Here is a 21,227-nt window from a genome sequence, read left to right on the forward strand (position 1 = left end):
CGCAGCCAGCCTAGCACTCCGCGGGAGTTTCCATGGCGACCGAGGCCCGGACTGCGCGGCCTGGCAGCGTTGCCATGGAGACAACTCGGGAGCTGGGGCTCCGGAGCCCCGGCGCATCGCCGGCTCAGAACCCCGCGGAGCCTCTGAGCGAGGCCGGTGCCGCGGTGGCCGCAGCGCGCTGGGATCTGCGGAAATACTCCTTGCTCATCGTGATCGGCGATATCGGAACAGAAAGTCAGCTGAGGGCCGTGCGGGCCCACCTTGAACAAGGTGAGCCGCTGTCCTGGCTGTCCCGCAGCACTCCATCCGTGCCTTTCCGCCATCTGCATTCATCTCCCAGTGCACACTTCTGTAGCCTCCATTTCTATGTGCACTTCTCGAGACCTGTGCCCCTGTCACCTGCATGTCTTCCATGCATCTGTGTCCTCTCGAGCTGCCAACATCTCGCTTGCCCGTTCTTCCCGAAAACCCCGTGCCGTTCCGCAGTCTCCCGGAGCAGCAAGAGCTCCGGGCAGACCCTGGAGTCCCTCTGGTCACACCCCTTTCCCGCAGTGCCTCGACCAGACGTCGGAAAGTCCTCGCCAGACCCTGAAAAGCCCATGTCCCTACCTTACAGTTTCTTCTTTAGGGGAGCTTTCTGAACGCAGGGTACACATCACAAACCTCTGAATGCTGGCAGCCAAGTGGAGAGAGTGACCTTCGTGGCTCCTCCGCTCACCTCCCTCAGCTCTGCCTGTGGCGCAGTGCTGCGGAGCCACCTGCGGGTGGAAGCGAGCCTCCTCCGAGGGGTGGAGGTAAGGGAGGGGGGGCATAGGAAGAGAATCGAGAATCTAATCTCGCTGGAGGAATCATTATGAAAACCAACAGTACATGGGAATAGACCCTTGGGTGTCGCTTCTACAATAACTGGACAGCCTTGCAAAATAAAACAAAAACTGCAAGCTCATGTATTACCAAACTCGGTCTAAACTCTGCTCTTTGCCCTCTGGCTCCCACAAAGGGGAAAAGGCAGGTGTGAGATACCTAGAAGTGCTAGCTACCCTCCTTAGAGGTGTTACCTTCCTCGCCGCTCCTCTTCCAGGAGCTTGACAGCGCTCTCGGCAGTCCCACCAGATGACTTTGCCTAGAACCCTCTCTTTTCTTTTCTTTCACAGGGATTCTCTCCTGGAACATTGACTTATCCTCCTTTGACTTGAACCAACAGTTGAGACTCTTCATTACCCGGCACCTAGCTCACTTCTCCTCAGAGGTCAAAGGTTAGGACTAGGGTCCTTTGTCTCAGTCCTTCGGGTGTGGGCTGGAAGAGGAGGGGTCCAGTATCCAGGGCAGAACTGGCCTCGTGGGAGGTTTGAGCAGGGGAGAAGGGAGGGTGGGAGGGTTTGTTTTTTTTTAATGGCTCCACAGCTATCCAGACATTCCCAGTGCACTCTTCAAACACATGATATGATGTCAGAACATAATTTTTCCAAGAAGAGCATTATTTGTACACAGCAGATGACAAGAGCTGCTAAGAAAGTGCTCAGGTCACTTTCAGGCAAAAACCCAGGCTTTTCTTCCATGTCCCCCTTTCTGCTTCCCCCAGCCTCCCTGTTCCCCCTTATGCACACCCCAGAGTGCCTCGCTCAACATCCCAGACCCGTGTTTCTCACAGCCCACCCTTCAGGACGCATTTCCGTTTCCTCTTCACTTAGCCAGCAGCTCTGCAGAGCGAGCAGAATGCTGCTCTCTAAGGCTGAGCAGATCAGCACCATCAGATCAAGGCTGGGGCAAAGGGCTCTGGATTTCTTGAGGCTTGGTTCTGGGATCATTTCTGCTGAGTAGGAGAAATAGTCTAGAAGTGTGAGATAAGACTTTAGGAATTATCATTCTATGGCCGATGTCTACTGAGTACATGACGTCCTACATCCCTTGATAAAGGTGTTGGACGTGTGGTTGGATTATTGTAAATGTTGACACACCAATCCATGCAACTTTCTTTTTTCAAAAAACAGGGTCTCACTATGTAGTCTGAGCTGACCTTGACTTGACATATAGTCTAGGGTGGTATCAAACCTGTGATCCTGTCTCTACCTCCTGAGTGCTAGGACTGTAGGCATGCATCACCAGACCTGCTTCCATGGAGTTTTATAGAATGTGAATTCTGTTAGGCTCATAGTCATTGCCACCGAGTGACAGAATTCATATGTCAATAATTCTCAACAGTCTAGTACAGTAGAAAGTCACCTCTTTCTGCGTCTCCAGTCTGGCGGATCTTTGGTCATTCCCTCACTGATCATTTCTCGTGAGCTGCTGAGAAGCTGGAGGAAACTAGGCTAACATGAGCAAAGCTCCATTATACTCAGAATGTGTGCAGCAACTTAAAAAAAGTGTGAAGCCGGGCGGTGGTAGCGCACGCCTTTAATCCCAGCACTCGGGAGGCAGAGCCAGGTGGATCTTTGTGAGTTCGAGGTCAGCCTGGGCTACCAAGTGAGTTCCAGGAAAGGCGCAAAGCTACACAGAGAAACCCTGTCTCGAAAAAAACAAAAAAAAACAAAAAAAAAAAAAAAAAAAGTGTGAGGCTGGAATCTTCCTCATGGACTGGCTTCCTGTCAAACTAGCCACTTACTCTTTTGAGATTCCCTTCTGTTGAGAATTACCCATATCATGATGTCCCCCACTATTCCCAGTGACCAAAGAGACTATATCACTCAAAGCTCCTAGAAGCAAGACTGAATAAAGGGATGGCAGGGGATTAAACTCATTACTGATGTTTGGGGTTGTTTTTTATTAGGAATTCACACCAAATGCTCTAGCCTTGTCCTTTTGGCCATAAAGACTTTAAGCAATGTAAGAAACGAATGGAACTTAAGACAAAATCCTTAGCTATTCTTCAGATTAAGATGAAGGAAATGCTTGGGCAGTGGTTTGCAGGGAGATGCCTTCTCAGGCACTTCTTGGAAACGAGCGTCGGTATAGAAACACCTACTGAACGCTTCAGAATTTTGCTATGATGTCCTCAAGAGACTTGGGGCCATCCACCCAAAAGTAAGGCTGACTTTTAGCATACATTTTGATTTAGGTTTAGACATTTTCATGGTTGCCTCTGTCCTTGGAGAACAGTGGAGAATTTCCTGGGGGAAAAAAAGAAAAAGCAAAAAATAATAACAACCCGCAGAGCTTCAGGCAGCCATGGCCCCACCCTGCTGGCTTGTCTGTCAGCTGTCCTTGCACACGTCTGCCCAGAGCAGCTGCGGACAGACACTGCCTCCTCCTTCAGCCTCTTGTGATTGCCGAGGCTAAAGTCACCAGGAGCTGGGTGCAGCTCAAGGAGATACACTAAAGGCCCCTGGCTTGACCTTTTTGGCCTGCTCCTTGGGGGGACCGCCATTTCTTCACACTCTAGGCCAAAATAATGAAGGAACAAAATATATCTTGAGTGACAGGAAGAGTGCCCCGTTTCCACTAGGGCTCACCCTCTCTACATTTACAGTCCCGCCCCCACACACATACAGAAAAAAAGAGACCCGGGATAGTCAGTGGCCCAGCTCCTTCTAGTGGTCAAGTCTGGTAAAAAGCTTTAAAGGGTAGTTCTCATACCATGTGCTCTTCAGCAGAGATTTGGGGCCTTCCTTTATAGCTTCTATTCTTCCCCTAAAAATCCCTGAAGCTTCTAAGCATTTTTAACACTTAACTTAGAAAAACCTAGGATAATCGAAAACTTAGCTTAAGGCCTGGGGTGCAGCTCAGCGGTAGAGTGCCCACCTAACATGCAGCTCATGCATCTCAGCGGTAGAGTGCACACCTAACATGCAGCTCAGCAGCAGAGTGCCCACCTAACATGCAGCTCATGCATCTCAGCGGTAGAGTGCACACCTAACATGCAGCTCATGCATCTCAGCGGTAGAGTGCCCACCTAACAGGCAGCTCATGCAACTCAGCAGTAGAGTGCCCACCTAACCTGCAGCTCATGCAACTCAGCGGTAGAGTGCCCACCTAACATGCAGCTCATGCATCTCAGCGGTAGAGTGCCCACCTAACCTGCAGCTCATGCAGCTCAGCGGTAGAGTGCCCACCTAACATGCAGCTCATGCATCTCAGCGGTAGAGTGCACACCTAACATGCAGCTCAGCAGCAGAGTGCCCACCTAACATGCAGCTCATGCATCTCAGTGGTAGAGTGCCCACCTAACCTGCCGCTCATGCAACTCAGCAGTAGAGTGCCCACCTAACATGCAGCTCAGCAGTAGAGTGCCCACCTAACAGGCAGCTTGGCAGTAAAGTGATCACCTAACGTGCAACTCAGTGGCAGAGCGCCCACCTAACAGGCAGAAGGTCCCAGACCCACAGGGAATAGGGATAGGGAATGGTGGGCCGACACACTGACACATCTCTACTGAGTGTCAATATGTCTACTGTTGAACTCCTATAAGAAAGGGAGGGTTGGCTGGGTGGCGGTGGATCTCTGTGAGTTCGAGGCCAGCCTGGTCTACAGAGCAAGATCCAGGACAGGCACCAAAACTACACAGAGAAACCCTGTCTCTAAAAACAAAATAAATAAATAAAAATAAAATTAAAAAAGGGAGGATTGATATTCTAAGACTTGAAGAAGCACGGGCTAGCCTGGTGTGGTGGTGCAGTCCTATAATCCCAACATTGGGGAGGTAGAGGCAAAGGATCATCCTTGACTACATAGCAAGTCCATGACCAGTCTGGGCTACCTGAGACCCCAGCTCTGGAGCTGTAAAGAGGTACAAGGGGTGGAGAGTGGAAAGCTGAGAACCCCTGAGTCCTCTGTCTGACTCTTTCTATTCATGTGCTCAGAGGATCCTGATTTAGAGGTTTACACTGTTATCTGAAGTGGGAAGGCAGAGAGAAAAGAGTAGAAGTCAAGCCTCATTCTGTAAGCATCTCCAGTTGGGGGTTTGCCTGAGATTTATCCCAGTTTACTGAGTTTACCCCAGTACTAGTCTAGTCTGGGATTCTGGTTTAGGGTACTCATCCTGAAATCTTCCACAAAGAGAGAAATGTTCAGTCATGTTTGTGCATCGCAAAGTTAGGATTCTAGGGAGGAAGAGAACTCTTTCAGATGAAGTCAGTCCTCACAGCGTGGCTGAAGGATGGAGCTAATATACCCATTTGCTAGTCCAGAAAGCAAACCCTGAGACTAACTGACTTGTCTAGTGGTGTGCTTCAGAAAGTGGCATCAGGTGTGAAACTGAGGGCTGCTCAAGCCTCTTTCACACCATTTCACTGCAGGAGAGTCGAATTAAGGGTCAAGGGGTCACTCACAAGCGGCTGCGTAGAGATGGGGAGAGAAGGAGAACCAACTGTGACCGGGTACAAGATGGGGTGTCGGGGGTGTGGCTTAGAGCAAGGGTGGATTCTGTTTTCAGTTGGGAAATTTGTTCTCAAGCCCAATGTCTACTAAAGTGCCCCCCAACACTGAGTGAGCCCTCAAAAGCAGAGAGGAGACAGGAGGTGGAGGCAGGATGAAATGAGAGCATTGAAGTTGCGGAAGGGATGGGTACTACTCCATGATGCTCAGGACTGAGCCTGGTTTACACAGTGTGTATCTATACAGATGGCCTCTCCTATCCAAATGGGGATCTGGCCATGTTGCTGCTTTGCATCCCGGATCTGAGCAAGGGTTCTTCTCCTTCTGTTCCCCCTGTTCCCCAGAGTACTGGTGACTCAGCTACTCCTCTCCTCTGGCTGTAGCTTAAGGGGGTTGGGGGTTGCTGAGAGCAGAGACTATTTTGGCTTCTCTGACCTTCAAAAGCAGTCCTTGGCAGCCTGGAGCAAGGGTGGGGCTGGGGCTGGCCAGTGAGTGGGAGGAAGGAGATGACCACACCCAGGGAGGGTTAATGAGGAGAGGCCAGGGATGTAAGAGTATGAACATCACAGGGCAAAATGAGTGTTGGCTCCAGCTCTCCGGATCTTCCCTTCGAATCCTGGAGCACTTAGCTGAGTCCGAGGCAGAGGTTGAGATAAGGGCACAAGGTCAACATAAGAAGGTTCAAGATCAAGACAGACAGACAGAGCAAAGCGACAAGGAGGAGTCCAGACCCAAACACCCTACAGATCATTTCTAACTGAAAGAGTAGTTTATATTAGACTGGTCTATAGCAAGAAAGCTCTGCCTGAGCCCGGACTCCGGGCGATGATCCTAGGTCCTTCCCTGAAAGGCAGAAGCCTCCCTTACCCTTCAGAGACTGCCTCCTGACAGCCAGGACAGGGAAGCTGCTGCTTGTGTGGGTGCAGCCATGCTGCATTAGCACGGGCCTGCGTGCAGCTCCCAGGGTCCCTGTGCCCCACCCCAGTGGATTGGGGACTATGTCTGCTCCAGAATTTCACACTATCCTCCAATCTAAAATGAGACGCATTTTTGTCCTCCCCAGTTTTCTATTGATGTGGTCAGGACAGGGTCCAGCTCACCACATCACTCACCACCACCACACCGCTCCCCTCCATTCACGGCCCCCCAGCCTCTGTCTCCTGTTCTTGCAGTGACTGAAGGTCACTCTCTGGGTCCATCTGAGGGGAGAGGCAGCAGATGGTTTCTAAGAGGAAGGGGGAGGGTCCCTGCTACCCTTGCCTCCTATAGCTGGCTCGGTGCCCCAGTGCATGAGGCTTTGGTCCTTTGGTTGATGCTGAGAGGGTATTTATTAACTAAACAGGATTTGGGGAGAAGGTCCTCAGAGCTGCAGGAGAGATGGGTCTGGCCCTCTGAACTGCTAGGCAACCCCTTAGATTCCTCCCCTTCCCCGTAGCCAAGCAGAAGCACCAGGATGCTGACATTGTGCAGGCCAAGAAACAGTTAAGTCTCCAGTACCTCGTCACAGACCAGCCCCTCTTCCCCGCCCTGGCACCGCCCTCCCCGGCAAGCAGCCCCCCCTCACTCCCACCCCTAGTGCTGCAGACTCTTCCCTGAAGCCACCCGGCTAAGGCCGGAGCCAGCCGCGCCGATGCCTCCATGAGGGGCTCCCTCCTACATCCCAGGGTAAGAGCCTAACAGGAAGGCAAATCATGGCAGAGGGATGGGGGTGCTGTCCTCGGGACTGGGGATGGGGAGCAGCTGATACCTTGTAAATCTGTGCATCTGGACCTAGGCTAGCCTGGTGGGAAGGCTGCCTGCCTGAGACGGAGAGAAGAGGTGAACATTACTGACGGGGATTCAGCCTGGATCCAGAGCCAGTGGCTCCAACAGGGGCTGTGACAGTCCACCTCTGTACTAGGTGGGGGTGGGGACCATCAGCTGAGAGGCAGTAACAGAGGGTGGTGCCACAGGCTTTGCCTGGCAGCCAGGGCATAGAAGGCATTTGGGGGCTATGTCTTTGAGGAGACACAGAAGACTCTGAGAGGAAGGGGGCTGTTATGGAATGTATCTTCTGGGAGGGTCCTTGGGTTATCAGCTACTACACTGGTCAGCCGCTCCTATTCTGGGATGAGTAGGGCAAGCAGGATGAGTTTTTGCCAAGTAAGGGAAGGTGGGTAGCGCTCTGGGAGAGAAAGGAGGAATGGGTCACTAAGACGTGGCATGTGCCTGCTCACAGGCTAACGGGTTTGTTTTTGCCTCCCCTCACCCTATTCCCTGTGGCCAGCTTGAGCTTAGGGCTCTAAGCCCCCCTTTGTGGCCTCTCCGAGGCCCGCTCAGGAGCTGGAGAGCACTGGCTCTCTCTCCTGCAGCTGCCCTGCATTCCGGGTCCTGTCAACCCCACGGGTTCCCCGTCTCGGCCCCACCCTCACCTCATCTGTGCTTTTCTTCCCAAGATGGGGGCTCTTCGACCGAGAAGCCAGTTCCTTCTCCCTCTCTGTGTGCACCCCCATCCCCACCCCCCACCCCCATGCAGAGGCAGCCAAGAAAATGACTTTGTCATGCTGGGGTGGGGGGTGGGGGCGGAGCTGGAGGCTGAGCTCAGCGCGCACACTCACACACACTCACACACTGCGGCAAAACTGCAGCTGCCTGCCGGAGCAACCCCCTTCCGCCTCGCCGCGGAGACACCTGCCCTCCTGCCCACTCAGCTTCACACCCGAAGCCCACCCCCGACCCTAGCACTGGTCACGGGAAGTGCCCCCAGCCTCTTAAGAGAGCCCTCTGCGAAGATAAAGGAAAAACAAGGCAGTTCCCTTCATCGGAAGAGCTGGGGAGCAGAAATAGAAACGAGGCTGTCCCCTCGGCCTGAGGAGGGATTGGGGACATAATGGACTTGCTCCCGGGGCCAGGGCTGGGGTCTTGTGTCAGGACAGGAAGTGGGATCAGAGGTCTCGTGAGGATACACTGGGGACCATGAAGCTGCTGGAGTGGAGATCGTCGCTGGAGAGGAAATCTCTTTCTGTTCCACCTAAATTGAAAGTGTGACCTTGTTTGTGTTGGGGGAGTCCTGGCTTTCCTAAATCTGAACTACTTAAGACTGGCAAATGATGTTGACATCCCTAGCCGCTTAAGTCCTGCCCCTGCCTGCCTCTGAGGTGGTGCTCATCCTCGGAAGTGACCTTAATGTATCCCTCGATCCCCAAGTTCATAGAAGAGGACCCTTGAACTCCTCTTGGACCCAAGGTGCCTGGTACAGGCTTTGAGTCTCCAGCACCCTTGGTCTTCCCACAGCTGCATTTACAGCCCCCCAGTATCCTCCTGCTGTTTGATGCTCAGTCTCTAAGGTTAACCCTATGGTGGCTGCAAGTGGGATGAGGTGGAGGAGGCCCTTAGGTGAGCCTGCGAGGTTGCATCCTTCTGCAATCTGTTTCACCCAGCACTCCCTTTACTTTCCCTGCTTGGTGTTTTGTGGGAGGCTGGAGGAACAGTACTGGGGAGAGGATCTGGGGACATCATCGTTCTCCATCCCCATCTTGAGCATTGACTCTCGACTTCTTTGTTGTTATTGTTGTTGGTGGTAGTAGTGGTGTTTTTTGTTGTTTTTTTTTTTTTTCCTTCCCCGAGACAGGGTTTCTCTGTGTAGCTTTGCGCCTTTCCTGGATCTCACTCTGTAGACCAGGCTGGCCTCAAACTCACAAAGATCCGCCTGCCTCTGCCTCCCCAGTGCTGGAATGGTTTGGTGTTTTGGAACAGAATTCTCTATGTAGCTCTGGATGTCCTGGATGAACTTAGCTAGCCTTGAATTCACAGAAATCCACCCACCTTTGCCTTCCGATTAAAGGTGTTCACCACCATGCCCAGCTTGCTGTTGTTTTTATTTTTGGGGCGCGTGCACGTCAAAGGACAGCTTGCAGGAGGTGGTTGGTTCTCTCCCCACCTCAGTCCTGGGGATCAAACTCGGCTGTCAGGCTTGGCAGAAAACACCACTGGCCCTGTTTCTTGTCTTTGAACCAACCCAACCACTTCCTTCCAACATCCACCGGAGGAGACAAGAAATGTTCATGAGGGATAAGTGGGACGGGCAGTGTGCTAGGCGACTCTGCAGCCTGGGCACGTGAAGGTGAGACAGGAGAGGGAGTGTGAAACACTTGGGTTTGGCAGTCAGAAAACAGAATTGCAAGTTACAACTCTCTATCCTTGAATTATAAAGCTCCAAGAACCAAGTTGACACATGTCTCCCAAATCTTCTGGAACAGGACTTCTGTCCTTGGACGGGGCAGTGGGTGTGGAAAGGATGGGGAAATCTCTAGAGATGGAAGCTACTGTCTCCTCTACCGGCCAAGGGCAAAGGCAGAGAAAGCTCAGTAAAGACTGTCATCCCAGGAGCCCTCCCTCCAGCTGAACCCCCGCCCCCGCCTGCCCCCCCCCCCATTCCCCAGGCAGCACCAGGAACTTAGTGCTCCAGAGGGACAAAAGCTTCTTGTCAACAGGGCAGTCTGGGCAAAGGGGCAGGGCCTGGGCAGCAGAGGGTGTGGCAGACGGAGGAAAGGGAGAAGTCAGCTAGTGTGGGGGAGGGGAGGGAGAAATCCTGAAAGGAGGGGCTAGAGGAGGCAGTTCCTGGACCTTACTTAGTGGTAGCCTGGATGGCTGGGTTTAAGGCTAACCAGGACCCAGTTTCCCCTATACTCCGTTTTCTGATCATTTGTTTTTTCCTCTCCTGCCCCTTACAGTACTTCTCATTTTAAGTTAGTGCCTACTAATCTCAATACAAATGCCTGCGTCTCTCCCTCAGGCCAGAGGACCCTCTGCCACCAGAGTGAGATCCTAGAGACCATCATCCTAGTCAACCCCAGTGCAGACAGCATCAGCTCAGAGGTAAGGGCAGGGCTGATGCCTTGCTACAACCTATCCTTTGCAAGGTCACTACAGTCTCGTCTGCTCTCCCAGCTGACATAATCCTCAGCCCCACTCCGGGGCATCCCAGTGAGAAACATGTCCATATATTACTAAAGTGGGGACCGGGGTTTTCAGTGCCTTCCCCTGGGTCTCCCAAATCTGTGACCAATCTGTCCTCCCATTTCAGGTTCACCATCTTCTTAGTAATCCATCAGCTCACAAACTCCTAATCTTGAGTGGGCAAACTCTAGAGCCTGAGGGAGACCTTATCCTCCAGAGTGGCACCTACTCCTACCAAAACTTTGCCCGGGTCCTTCACAGTCCTGAGGTAAGCTTCCTACTGAGTGTCTGAGAAGGGGACAAGGGGCAGGATTTAAATTGTGGTGAGAAAGACAAGGATTATTATTTGACCATCAGGAACCCTGACAGGAATCCCTGTCAGGCATTTACCTCAGAAACAGGCAAGATTAGGGGGCTGAATCTGAGTCAGACAAAGACAACCCCGATGACCTGATCGGCTTCTGTCTCCGCTCCTCTAGATTGCCCAATTGCTCAGCAATAGAGACCCCGGGATCCAGGCTTTCCTCACCGTTTCCTGCTTAGGGGAGGGTGATTGGAGCCACCTGGGTCTGTCCAGTTCCCAAGAGACCTTGCACCTCCAGCTAAATCCTGAGCCTGTGTTACCCACCATGGATGGTGTGGCTGAGTTCTCCGAGTATGTCTCTGAGACGGTGGATGTGCCCTCCCCTTTTGACCTGCTTGAACCCCCAACCTCAGGAGGCTTCCTCAAGCTCTCCAAGCCTTGCTGTTACATCTTTCCTGGTGGCCGTGGGGACTCTGCCCTCTTTGCTGTCAATGGTTTTAACATCCTGGTGGATGGTGGTTCCGATCGCAAGTCCTGCTTCTGGAAGCTGGTGCGGCATCTGGACCGCATCGACTCCGTGCTGCTCACCCACATCGGGGCTGACAATCTGCCGGGCATCAACGGGCTCCTGCAGCGCAAAGTGGCAGAGCTGGAGGAGGAGCAGTCCCAGGGCTCCAGCAGCTACAGTGACTGGGTGAAGAACCTCATCTCGCCTGAGCTTGGAGTGGTGTTCTTCAATGTGCCCGATAAGCTTCGGCTGCCGGACGCCTCCCGGAAGGCCAAGCGCAGCATCGAGGAGGCCTGTCTCACTCTCCAGCACCTAAACCGCCTAGGCATCCAAGCCGAGCCTCTGTATCGTGTAGTCAGCAACACCATTGAGCCGCTGACCCTCTTCCACAAAATGGGTGTGGGTCGGCTGGACATGTACGTCCTCAACCCTGTCAAGGACAGTAAGGAGATGCAGTTCCTCATGCAGAAGTGGGCGGGTAATAGTAAAGCCAAGACAGGTATTGTGCTGGCCAATGGGAAGGAGGCAGAGATCTCTGTCCCCTACCTGACCTCCATCACCGCTCTGGTGGTCTGGCTCCCAGCCAACCCTACTGAGAAGATTGTGCGCGTGCTTTTCCCAGGAAATGCTCCCCAGAACAAGATCTTGGAGGGCTTGGAAAAGCTTCGGCACCTGGACTTCCTGCGCTACCCCGTGGCCACACAGAAGGACCTGGCTGCTGGGGCTGTGCCTGCCAACTTGAAACCCAGCAAAATCAAACATCGGGCCGACAGCAAGGAGAGCCTCAGAGCTGCTCCCAAGACGGCGGTGAGCAAGCTGGCCAAACGCGAGGAAGTGTTGGAAGAGGGAGCCAAGGAGGCCCGCTCAGAGCTGGCCAAGGAGTTAGCCAAGACAGAAAAGAAAGCAAAAGACGCGTCGGAGAAGCCCCCAGAAAAGCCCTCCAAGCCCGAGAGGGTGAGGACAGAGTCCAGCGAAGCACTGAAGGCCGAGAAGCGGAAGCTGATCAAAGACAAAGTGGGGAAGAAGCACCTGAGAGAAAAGATATCAAAGCTGGAGGAGAAAAAGGACAAGGAGAAGAAGGAGATCAAGAAGGAAAGGAAGGAACTCAAGAAGGAGGAAGGGAGGAAGGAAGAGAAAAAGGACGCCAAGAAGGACGAGAAGAGGAAAGACACCAAACCGGAAGTAAAGAAATTCTCCAAACCAGACCTGAAGCCTTTCACCCCCGAGGTCCGCAAGACCCTCTATAAAGCCAAGGCCCCTGGGAGAGTCAAGACGGACAAAGGCCGAGCTGCCCGCGGGGAGAAAGAGCTCTCTTCTGAGCCCCGGACACCCCCCGCCCAGAGGGGGCCCCCAGCACTCCCAACTGGCAGTGGGCACAGAGAGCTGGCCTTGTCCTCACCAGAGGACCTTACACAGGACTTTGAGGAGCTGAAGTGTGAGGAGAGAGCTTTGCTGGCTGAACAAAGGGAGGCAGGACTAGGTGAGAAACCACTTCCTGGAGATGCTACAGAGCAGGGACACCCAAGCCCAGCCATCCAGGAAAGACATCCCTCTGTCCCAGGGCGGGATCAAGAAGAACACGTGATAAAGGAGAAGGAGGTTGTCCCAGACTTTCTTGAGGACAAAGGGACCAAGAACAGGGGCCCAGACTCGGGAGCTGAGACAGAGAAAGAACCCTGGGAGGAAAAGCAGCAGAGGGAATCTGAGAAGGTCCCGGAGAGCGCTGAGGCCAGGGAGGAAAGTGAACCCGAGGTGAAGGAGGATGTGATAGAAAAGGCTGAGTTAGAAGAAATGGAGGAGGGTCACCCTTCAGATGAGGATGAGGAAGAGACGAAAGCTGAGAGTTTTTATCAAAAACATATGCAGGAAGCTCTAAAGGTAATCCCAAAGAGCAGAGAGGCTCCTGGGGGCCGGGAACTGGGATTTCAGGGCAAGGCGCCTGAGAAGGAGACCTCATCATTCCTCAGCAGCTTGGCCACGCCTGCAGGGGCCACTGAGCACGTCTCTTACATTCAGGACGAGACAATCCCTGGCTACTCAGAGACAGAACAGACTATCTCAGATGAGGAGATCCATGATGAGCCAGAGGAACGCGCAGCCCAACCCAGATTTCCTACAAGTACCTATGAGCTCTCTGGGCCTGAAGGTCCTGGCCCCTTTGAAGCCAGCCAGCCCGCAGATAGCCTTGATCCTGCCACCCCAAGCAAAACTTATGGGGCACCTGAACCTGAACTCACCTACCCTCCCAATATGGTGGCTGCCCCTTTGGCCGAAGAGGAACATGTGTCTTCAGCTACATCAATCACCGAGTGTGACAAACTCTCTTCCTTTGCCACGTCGGTGGCTGAGGACCAATCTGTGGCTTCACTCACAGCTCCCCAGACAGAGGAGACAGGCAAGAGCTCTCTGTTGCTCGACACAGTCACAAGTATCCCCTCCTCCCGCACTGAAGCCACTCAGGGCTTGGACTACGTGCCATCAGCTGGAACCATCTCACCCACGTCTTCACTGGAAGAAGATAAGGGCTTCAAGTCCCCACCCTGTGAGGAGATCTCTGTGACCGGGGAGTCGGAGAAGAAAGGGGAGAAAGCTGTGGGGAGAGGCCTGCCCGGGGAGAAAGCTGTGGAAAAGGAAGAGAAGTCAAGAGTAACAACGTCTGAGAAACTTCCCAGTCAGTATGCTGCCGTGTTTGGAGCCCCTGGACATGCCCTCCATCCAGGGGAACCAGCCCTCGGCGAAGCGGAGGAAAGGTGCCTCAGCCCGGACGACAGCACAGTCAAGATGGCGTCTCCTCCGCCGTCTGGCCCCCCCAGCGCTACCCACACACCCTTCCATCAGTCCCCGGTGGAAGAGAAGTCTGAGCCTCAAGACTTTCAAGAAGACTCCTGGGGAGACACAAAGCATACTCCAGGGGTGGGCAAGGAGGACGCCGAAGAGCAGACGGTCAAGCCAGGGCCTGAAGAGGGCGTACTAGAAGAGGGGAGAGCATCTCTTCCCAGGAGTCCCCAAGCCCAGGATGCCCCTGTTGACCTTGTCGGGGGTCAGACTGGCTGCACCATTCAGCTGTTGCCCGAGCAAGACAAAGCAATAGTGTTTGAGACTCGAGAGGCAGGTTCCACACCAGGAGCAGAAGAAGCCCTTCCTAGAGAGGCGAGCGCACCGCTTGAAGAACACCGTGAGCCTCGGGGAGATGAGGCACTTCGGTCTACCGATCAAAGCCTTTCCCCTGAAGATGCAGAGTCCCTGTCTGTCCTCAGTGTGGTCTCCCCAGACACTGCCAAACAAGAGGCCACCCCCAGGTCTCCCCGCAGCCCGAAAGAGCAGCATCTGCACAAAGACCTTTGGCCAATGGTATCTCCAGAGGACACTCAGTCACTGTCTTTCTCAGAAGAGAGTCCTAGCAAGGAGACTTCTCTGGATATCTCGTCTAAGCAGCTCTCTCCAGAAGGCCTTGGTACCCTCCAGTTTGGAGAACTAAGCCTAGGAAGGGAGGAAAAGGGGCCTCTGGTGAAGGCTGAAGACACCTCTCGCCACCCAGCTCCTGGGTCAGTTCCAGAGTCCCGCGTAGGCACAGTGTCGCCTCTCACAGATGAGACTGCTGGAGAGGCGGATGTCACAGATGAGAGCCCTGCTGGGAAATTACCTGGAAGTCCTTTCTCTCACTCTGCACTGTTAGGCGACAGGAAACACTCACCCGGGGAGGTCACAGGCTCTGGTGAACATCCAACAGATGCCCTTAGGACATCTGACAGCTCCCTCACCAAGAGTCCCGAGTCTTTGTCAAGCCCCGCCATGGAGGACCTTGCCATGGAGTGGGAAGGTAAAGCTCCAGGGTTAAAAGACAGAACTTCTGCGCAGAAGGAAGAGGAACTCAAGCAGAAGGGTGAAATCCTACACCAGAAGGACAGAGTTCTGCAGGAGAAGGCTGCCGTTGTCCAGCAGGACTCGGTCATGCTTCTGACAGACAAGGCTCTGGATGAGAAGGACCAGCCTGGAGGACAGCTGGGTAAGACTTCAGAACAGAAGGGCAGAGACTCGGACCAAAAGGATGCAGCCGTAGGGCTGACCAAGGCTCTAGAACCCAAAGACAAAGACTTAGAACAGAAGGACCAGGCCCCAGCAGAGAAGGACAAGGCCTCAGAACAAAAGGGCACAGCCCTGCCACAGACCCAGGCCACGGAACCAGAGGACAGAGAACAGGAGCACAGAGATTCAAAACAAAAAGACAAGACCCCAGAAGAGAAAGATAGACCCTTAGGACAGAAAGACAGGGCTCCAGAGGGCAGTACCCCTGAACCAACACAGACAGACAGAACCCCTGAACAGAAAAGCAAAGCTAATGAAGAGAAGGAAGAGGCCTCAGGAGAGACAGTCCTGGCCTCAGAACTAAGAGACTGGGCCCCAGGAAAGAAGGGTGGTACCCTGGACCAAGACATGAGGGCTGCTGAACAGAAAGACGGGACCCTAAAAGAAGAGGATAAAGCTCAGGGACAAAGGGGCTCTTGCCTGGAAGATAAAACCACAACACCCAAAGAGACAATCCTTGACCAAAAGGCTCCAGAAAAGGCCACGGCTGTGGAACAGAAGGATGAAGATGCTCTGGAGAAGACCAGGACACTGGGGCTGGACGAGAGCCCCGTACAGGAGGGCAAGGCCCGAGAGCAGGAAGAAAAATACTGGAAGGAGCAGGATGTGGTCCAGGGATGGCGAGACACATCCCCAACCCGAGGAGAGCCAGTCGGAGAACAGAAAGAGCCTGTTCCAGCCTGGGAAGGCAAGTCTCCCGAGCAAGAAGTTAGGTATTGGAGGGACAGGGACATGGCCCTGCAGCAGGATGCATACTGGAGGGAGCTAAGCGGGGAGAGGAAGGTCTGGTTCCCCCATGAGCTAGATGGCCAAGGAGCCCGTTCACGGTACTGTGAGGAACGTGAAAGTACTTTTCTCGATGAGGGGGCAGATGAACAAGAGGTGACCTCTCTGCAGCACACTCCCCGGAGTCCCTGGGCCTCAGATTTCAAGGATTTCCAAGATCCCCTGCCACAGAAGGGCCTGGAGGTGGAGCGCTGGCTTGCAGAGTCGCCAGTTGGCCTGCCGCCAGAGGAAGATGACAAGCTGACTCGCTCTCCCTTTGAGATCATCTCTCCTCCAGCCTCCCCACCTGAGATGACCGGACAGAGGGTCCCTCCAGCCCCAGGACAAGAAAGCCCTGTCCCAGACACTAAGCCAGTACCACCCACAAGGAATGAACCTACCACCCCTTCATGGCTAGCTGAGATCCCACCATGGGTACCTAAGGATAGACCCCTGCCTCCTGCACCCCTCTCTCCAGCTCCAGCTCCCCCGACACCTGCCCCAGAACCACATGCTCCTGCGCCCTTCTCCTGGGGCATGGCAGAGTATGACAGTGTGGTGGCCGCAGTGCAAGAGGGGGCAGCTGAGTTGGAAGGCGGGCCGTACTCCCCGCTGGGGAAGGACTATCGGAAAGCTGAAGGGGGACGGGAAGGAGAGGGCGGAACAGGGGCTCCCGACTGCAGCCCCTACAGTTCGAAGGCCCCAGAGGCTGGTGAGGGCCCCACGGCCAGAGATACCGAACAGACGGAACCAGAGCAGAGGGAGCCCACACCCTATCCTGACGAGAGAAGCTTTCAGTATGCAGACATCTATGAGCAGATGATGCTTACCGGGCTGGGCCCTGCTTGCCCCACTCGCGAGCCCCCATTGGGGGCATCTGGGGACTGGCTCCCAAGCCTCTCAAGCAAGGAGGAGGCTGCTGGCCGGAATACATCTGCAGAGAAGGAGTCTTCCTCTCCTGTCTCGCCCAAAAGCCTCCAATCTGACACTTCAGCCTTCAGCTATGCAGCTCTGGCCGGGCCCACGGGACCTCCCAGGCAAGAACCCGAGCCAGGGCCCAACGTGGAGCCCAGCCTCAGCCCGCCGGCGGTGCCGCCCCGTGCCCCGGTCTCCCTGAGCAAAGACCCAAGCCCCCCTCCCAATGGAAGCACAGTGAGCTGTAGCCCAAACAGGAGGACCCCATCCCCAAGAGAACCGTGCCGAGGTCACTGGGATGACACCAGTGACTCAGACCTGGAGAAGGGGGCTCGGGAACAGCCGGAGAAAGAGGCCCAGTCCCCAAGCCCCCGTCACCCCATGCCTGTGGGCCACCCCTCAATGTGGCCTGAAACTGAGGCACATACCAGCCCTTCCTCAGACTCACACCTAGGACCTACCCGGCCAAGTCTGGACTTCCCTGCTTCAGCCTTCGGCTTCTCCTCCTTGCAACCCGCTCCCCCTCAGCTGCCCTCTCCAGCTGAACCCCGTTCTGCACCCTGTGGCTCCCTTGCCTTCTCTGGGGACCGAGCACTAGCCCTGGTTCCAGGAACTCCGACCCGAACCCGACATGACGAGTACCTGGAAGTGACCAAGGCACCCAGCCTGGATTCCTCACTACCCCAGCTCCCATCACCCAGCTCCCCAGGGGCCCCGCTCCTCTCCAATCTGCCGCGACCTGCCTCACCAGCCCTGTCGGAAGGGTCCTCTTCTGAGGCCACCACACCTGTCATTTCAAGTGTGGCTGAACGCTTTCCTCCTGGCTTAGGGGCCGTTGAACAGGGCGCTGGTGAACTGGGCCCAGGAACGGAGCCAGCTGCCCACAGCCTCTGGGACCTCGCTCCCCTGAGCCCAGCACCTTTATCCTCCTCATTGGACTTGGCTCCAGCTCCAGCTCCAAGCCTGCCTGGAGACATGGATGATGGTACGCTGCCCTGCCGCCTGGAGTGCTCAGGGGAACTCACCAAGAAGCCAAGCCCCTTCCAGAGCCCCTCTGGAGATCATGCAGCCAACGGCCTAGCAGAAAACAGGCCCAGTCTCCCAGGGTTCGCCACAGCCAAGGCAGAAAAAGAAGAGGCTGCTGAGGCCTGCTCTGCTTGGGAACGAGGGTCCTGGCCCGAGGGAGCCGAGAGGAGCTCGCGGCCGGACACACTTCTCTCTTCCGAGCCGCTGCTGCGTCCTGGGAAGAGCTCCGGGGGCCCGCCCTGCAGTCTTTCTCCTGAAGTGGAGGCTGGACCTCAGGGATGTGCTACAGAGCCCCGCCCCCACTGCGGGGAGCTTTCTCCCTCCTTCCTGAACCCACCCCTGCCCCCATCCACAGATGACAGTGACCTTTCAACAGAAGAAGCCCGGCTGGTAGGGAAAGGCGGGCGGCGCCGGGCAGGGAGGCCAGGGTCCACAGGGGGCCCGTGCCCTATGGCTGATGAGACACCCCCCACATCAGCCAGTGACTCGGGCTCCTCACAGTCAGATTCTGATGTCCCACCAGAAACTGAGGAGTGTCCGTCCATCACAGCTGAGGCAGCCCTCGACTCGGATGAAGATGGGGACTTCTTGCCTGTGGACAAAGCTGGGGGAGTTAGTGGAACTCACCACCCCAGGCCTGGCCACGACCCACCGCCAGTTCCCCAGCCAGACCCCCGCCCCTCCCCTCCCCGACCAGATGTTTGCATGGCTGACCCCGAGGGGCTCAGCTCAGAGTCCGGGAGAGTTGAGAGACTACGTGAAAAGGAGAAGGTGCAGGGGCGATTGGGGCGGAGGGCCCCCAGCCGGGCCAAGCCCGCATCTCCTGCACGGCGTCTGGATATTCGGGGAAAACGGTCACCTACCCCTGGTAAAGGGCCTGTAGACCGAACATCTCGGGCCCTGCCCCGACCACGCAGCACTTCAAGCCAGGTCACAGCGGAAGAAAAGGATGGACATAGTCCCATGTCCAAAGGCTTAGTCAATGGACTCAAGGCAGGATCCAGTGAGTATTTCAGGAAAGTGGGAATGGGAATACGGTGGGTTGGAGCAGGTATGGGCTAGCTAAAGGCTCTAGCTGTTCAAGAAAGTGGGGAGGTGACCAAATATTCTTTGTTTTTTCGAGACAGGGTTTCTCTGTGTAGTCCTGGCTGTCCTGGAACTCACTTTGTAGACCAGGCTGGCCTTGGACATACTGAGACACACTGAGATCCGCCTGCCTGCCTCTGCCTCCGAGTGCTGGGACTAAAGGTGTGCATCAGCACCACTGGGCTCTTTTTTTTTTAAACAATGCATTCTGCTTGTCTCTACAGCAGCCTTGGGCTCCAAGGGTGGCTCTGGCCCTCCTGTGTACGTGGATCTTGCCTATATTCCAAATCACTGCAGTGGTAAGACTGCTGATCTGGACTTCTTCCGCCGAGTGCGTGCATCCTACTATGTGGTCAGTGGGAACGACCCTGCCAATGGCGAGCCAAGCCGGGCTGTGCTGGATGCCCTGCTGGAAGGCAAGGCCCAGTGGGGGGAGAACCTTCAGGTGAGTAGCAAGAGACACAAAGGCAGGATTCTGGTCAAAGCTCTGTCAGAGGCGACAGGAGGACAGCCCTATTCACCAAAGGACAAGGTCCTTCCCATGGCAGCAGGCTCATCTATGAGACCATCCGGCAGTCCTTCCCCTTCAATTTCCTTCCTTCACATTCTCACCTCGGGCATGTTTTCTTCTTCCTCTTAGGTGACTCTGATCCCCACTCATGACACAGAGGTGACTCGTGAGTGGTACCAGCAGACGCATGAGCAACAGCAGCAGCTGAACGTCCTGGTCCTGGCTAGCAGCAGCACCGTGGTGATGCAGGACGAGTCCTTTCCAGCCTGCAAGATTGAGTTCTGAGTAGACCCGCCCTCCCTCCCCCCAGGATCCACTCCTCTAGCTCGTTAGAGAATGGCTACTGCTGAGTCCTTTGGGGTTGAGGGAAATGGAGGTCGGTAGGGGGGCAAGGTCATGTTGTGAGGACTTGGGCTACGTGGGAGGTACTGTCCTTCCCCTCATCTGTTCCTGGGGTCTCAAAACCAAAGGTAATGGGGGGATGATATGAAATTCTGAACGGTCACCTGAAACCCTCTCCGGGCACTGGCAAATACTGGTCTTGGATGAGGAGGATGGGTTTCGGTGAGCACACTCCATCCTCGTGGAGGGAGGTAACACCCCCGTCCCCGAACCTCGTTATTTATTTGGCATGCCAGAAAGGATTGCCAATCATTTATATGATGTAGGGAAGGCCACTGTTAGTAAGGTGCCCAGAGCTGCACCCTTTCCTCCATCTCCCATGCCCTAGCCACCACGGTCTGGGTCCCAGCAGGGGCCTGGGTGGCTGCTATACTGTCTCTGCTTCCCTCAATATCTGAATGTCTCAATCCAAAACTTGAAGCTCTTTAGACCAAGAACTAAGGACAGGAAAAAGGATCTCATCTCCCAGCCCCGGCTTCATACCATTTCCGACCTAGGGCTGTGCCCAGACCAGGCCACCTGGGCAGCACAAAGGGCAAGGAGAGCCCCAACCCCAATCCCCCCAAGCTCCCTGATCATCTAGTCTTTGCCCACCCCATTCCAACAGTCCTGATCCCTTCTCATCCCCTGCTTGGCTTCTCTGCATGTGGTCATCTGCTATGGCCTGGTGTGTTAAGGGTTAAAAATAAGCCACTGCCTGACTGCCATCTGTGACTCCCCCAACATTCCAATCCTCGACCATCCTGCAGCTGAAATGGGAACGCTGGCTGCCTCTCTAAACCCACACTCTTGGGCAGAGGTTCTGGGAGGTGGAGGCCGGTCTAGAGAACTTGGGGGAAATGGGGGAGGAGGGGAAAGAAGAGAGGAAGCGCAGGAGCTATAGCTGAACTCCTCCAGAGTGAAGTCAAGACAGGCTGAGCATTCTACTACAGGACAGGACCTCGCCCCAGGCAAGCCAGTGAGCAGCCCTGCTAGACCCTGCTGGACTGAGAAACCCAGATGCTGGTAGTCCCTGAGGTCTGCTTTCTTCGCCCAGCCGATGGGAAATCAAAAGGAGCCCACCCCATGTTCTCCCTAGCTCCCTCCCCCCTCTGCTGTGCTCTGCTCCTCCCCACACTTCCCTGCTACAGTCCCCAGCTGCTGTAACAGAGCCACCTTCAAGTCTAACAATAAATCAAGTTCATGGCAGACGGTGTAGTGCTGCTTAGGCTTCTCCAGACTCCGTACATTACTTAGTTGTCCTGGTTTCCATCTCGGCTTCAGTTAGCATTCTCATTTATCTCGGAAGACTCTTGATTATTCAAACCCATTTCAGGACCCAGGGGAGCCAGAGGACACAGCATGGGTAAAAGGAGGAAGAGATGTGGGAACCA

The 21,227-nt window shown here is 54.8% G+C and overlaps 2 protein-coding genes across 6 annotated transcripts in view; one reads left to right on the top strand and one right to left on the bottom strand.

Moving 5' to 3' along the window:
• Positions 1 to 756, bottom strand: part of Tp53bp1 (tumor protein p53 binding protein 1) — a 95,374-nt gene extending 94,618 nt beyond the window's left edge. The window contains exon 1 of one of the 3 annotated variants that reach the window (XM_042276051.2): positions 664 to 756. The gene's annotated coding sequence lies outside the window, so the exon portion shown is untranslated. Of the gene's footprint in view, positions 1 to 609 lie in introns of all 3 variants that reach the window. The other 2 variants (XM_076568570.1, XM_076568572.1) reach the window with 2 other exon arrangements.
• Map1a (microtubule associated protein 1A) lies at positions 3 to 21,042 on the top strand. 3 transcript variants are annotated; one of them, XM_006994054.4, is made up of 7 exons: positions 3 to 270; positions 1,155 to 1,256; positions 10,088 to 10,170; positions 10,379 to 10,519; positions 10,731 to 18,858; positions 19,166 to 19,386; positions 19,582 to 21,042. In XM_006994054.4, exons 1-7 carry the CDS (start codon positions 33 to 35, stop codon positions 19,735 to 19,737), a joined length of 9,069 nt encoding a protein of 3,022 aa, XP_006994116.3. In that variant the 5' UTR covers positions 3 to 32; the 3' UTR covers positions 19,738 to 21,042. The 3 variants fall into 3 exon arrangements, with proteins under 3 accessions (XP_006994116.3, XP_015843041.3, XP_015843042.3); XM_015987555.3 differs by having other exon boundaries at positions 19,169 to 19,386; XM_015987556.3 differs by lacking the exons at positions 3 to 270; positions 1,155 to 1,256 and adding an exon at positions 6,867 to 6,978.
• The last annotated feature ends 185 nt before the right edge of the window (positions 21,043 to 21,227 follow it).

The sequence above is a fragment of the Peromyscus maniculatus genome, chromosome 4 (genome assembly GCF_049852395.1).
Source record: "Peromyscus maniculatus bairdii isolate BWxNUB_F1_BW_parent chromosome 4, HU_Pman_BW_mat_3.1, whole genome shotgun sequence".
In the NCBI taxonomy this organism is placed as follows: Eukaryota; Metazoa; Chordata; class Mammalia; order Rodentia; family Cricetidae; genus Peromyscus; species Peromyscus maniculatus.

Excerpts from the sequence above, each read along its gene's own strand:
- Map1a (XM_006994054.4), top strand. The coding sequence starts at position 33 with ATGGCGACCGAGGCCCGGACTGCGCGGCCTGGCAGCGTTGCCATGGAG. Across the intron at positions 10,171-10,378 it reads CAGACAGCATCAGCTCAGAG|GTTCACCATCTTCTTAGTAA; the intron begins GTAAGGGCAGGG and ends CTCCCATTTCAG. Across the intron at positions 18,859-19,165 it reads TGGACTCAAGGCAGGATCCA|CAGCCTTGGGCTCCAAGGGT; the intron begins GTGAGTATTTCA and ends TTGTCTCTACAG.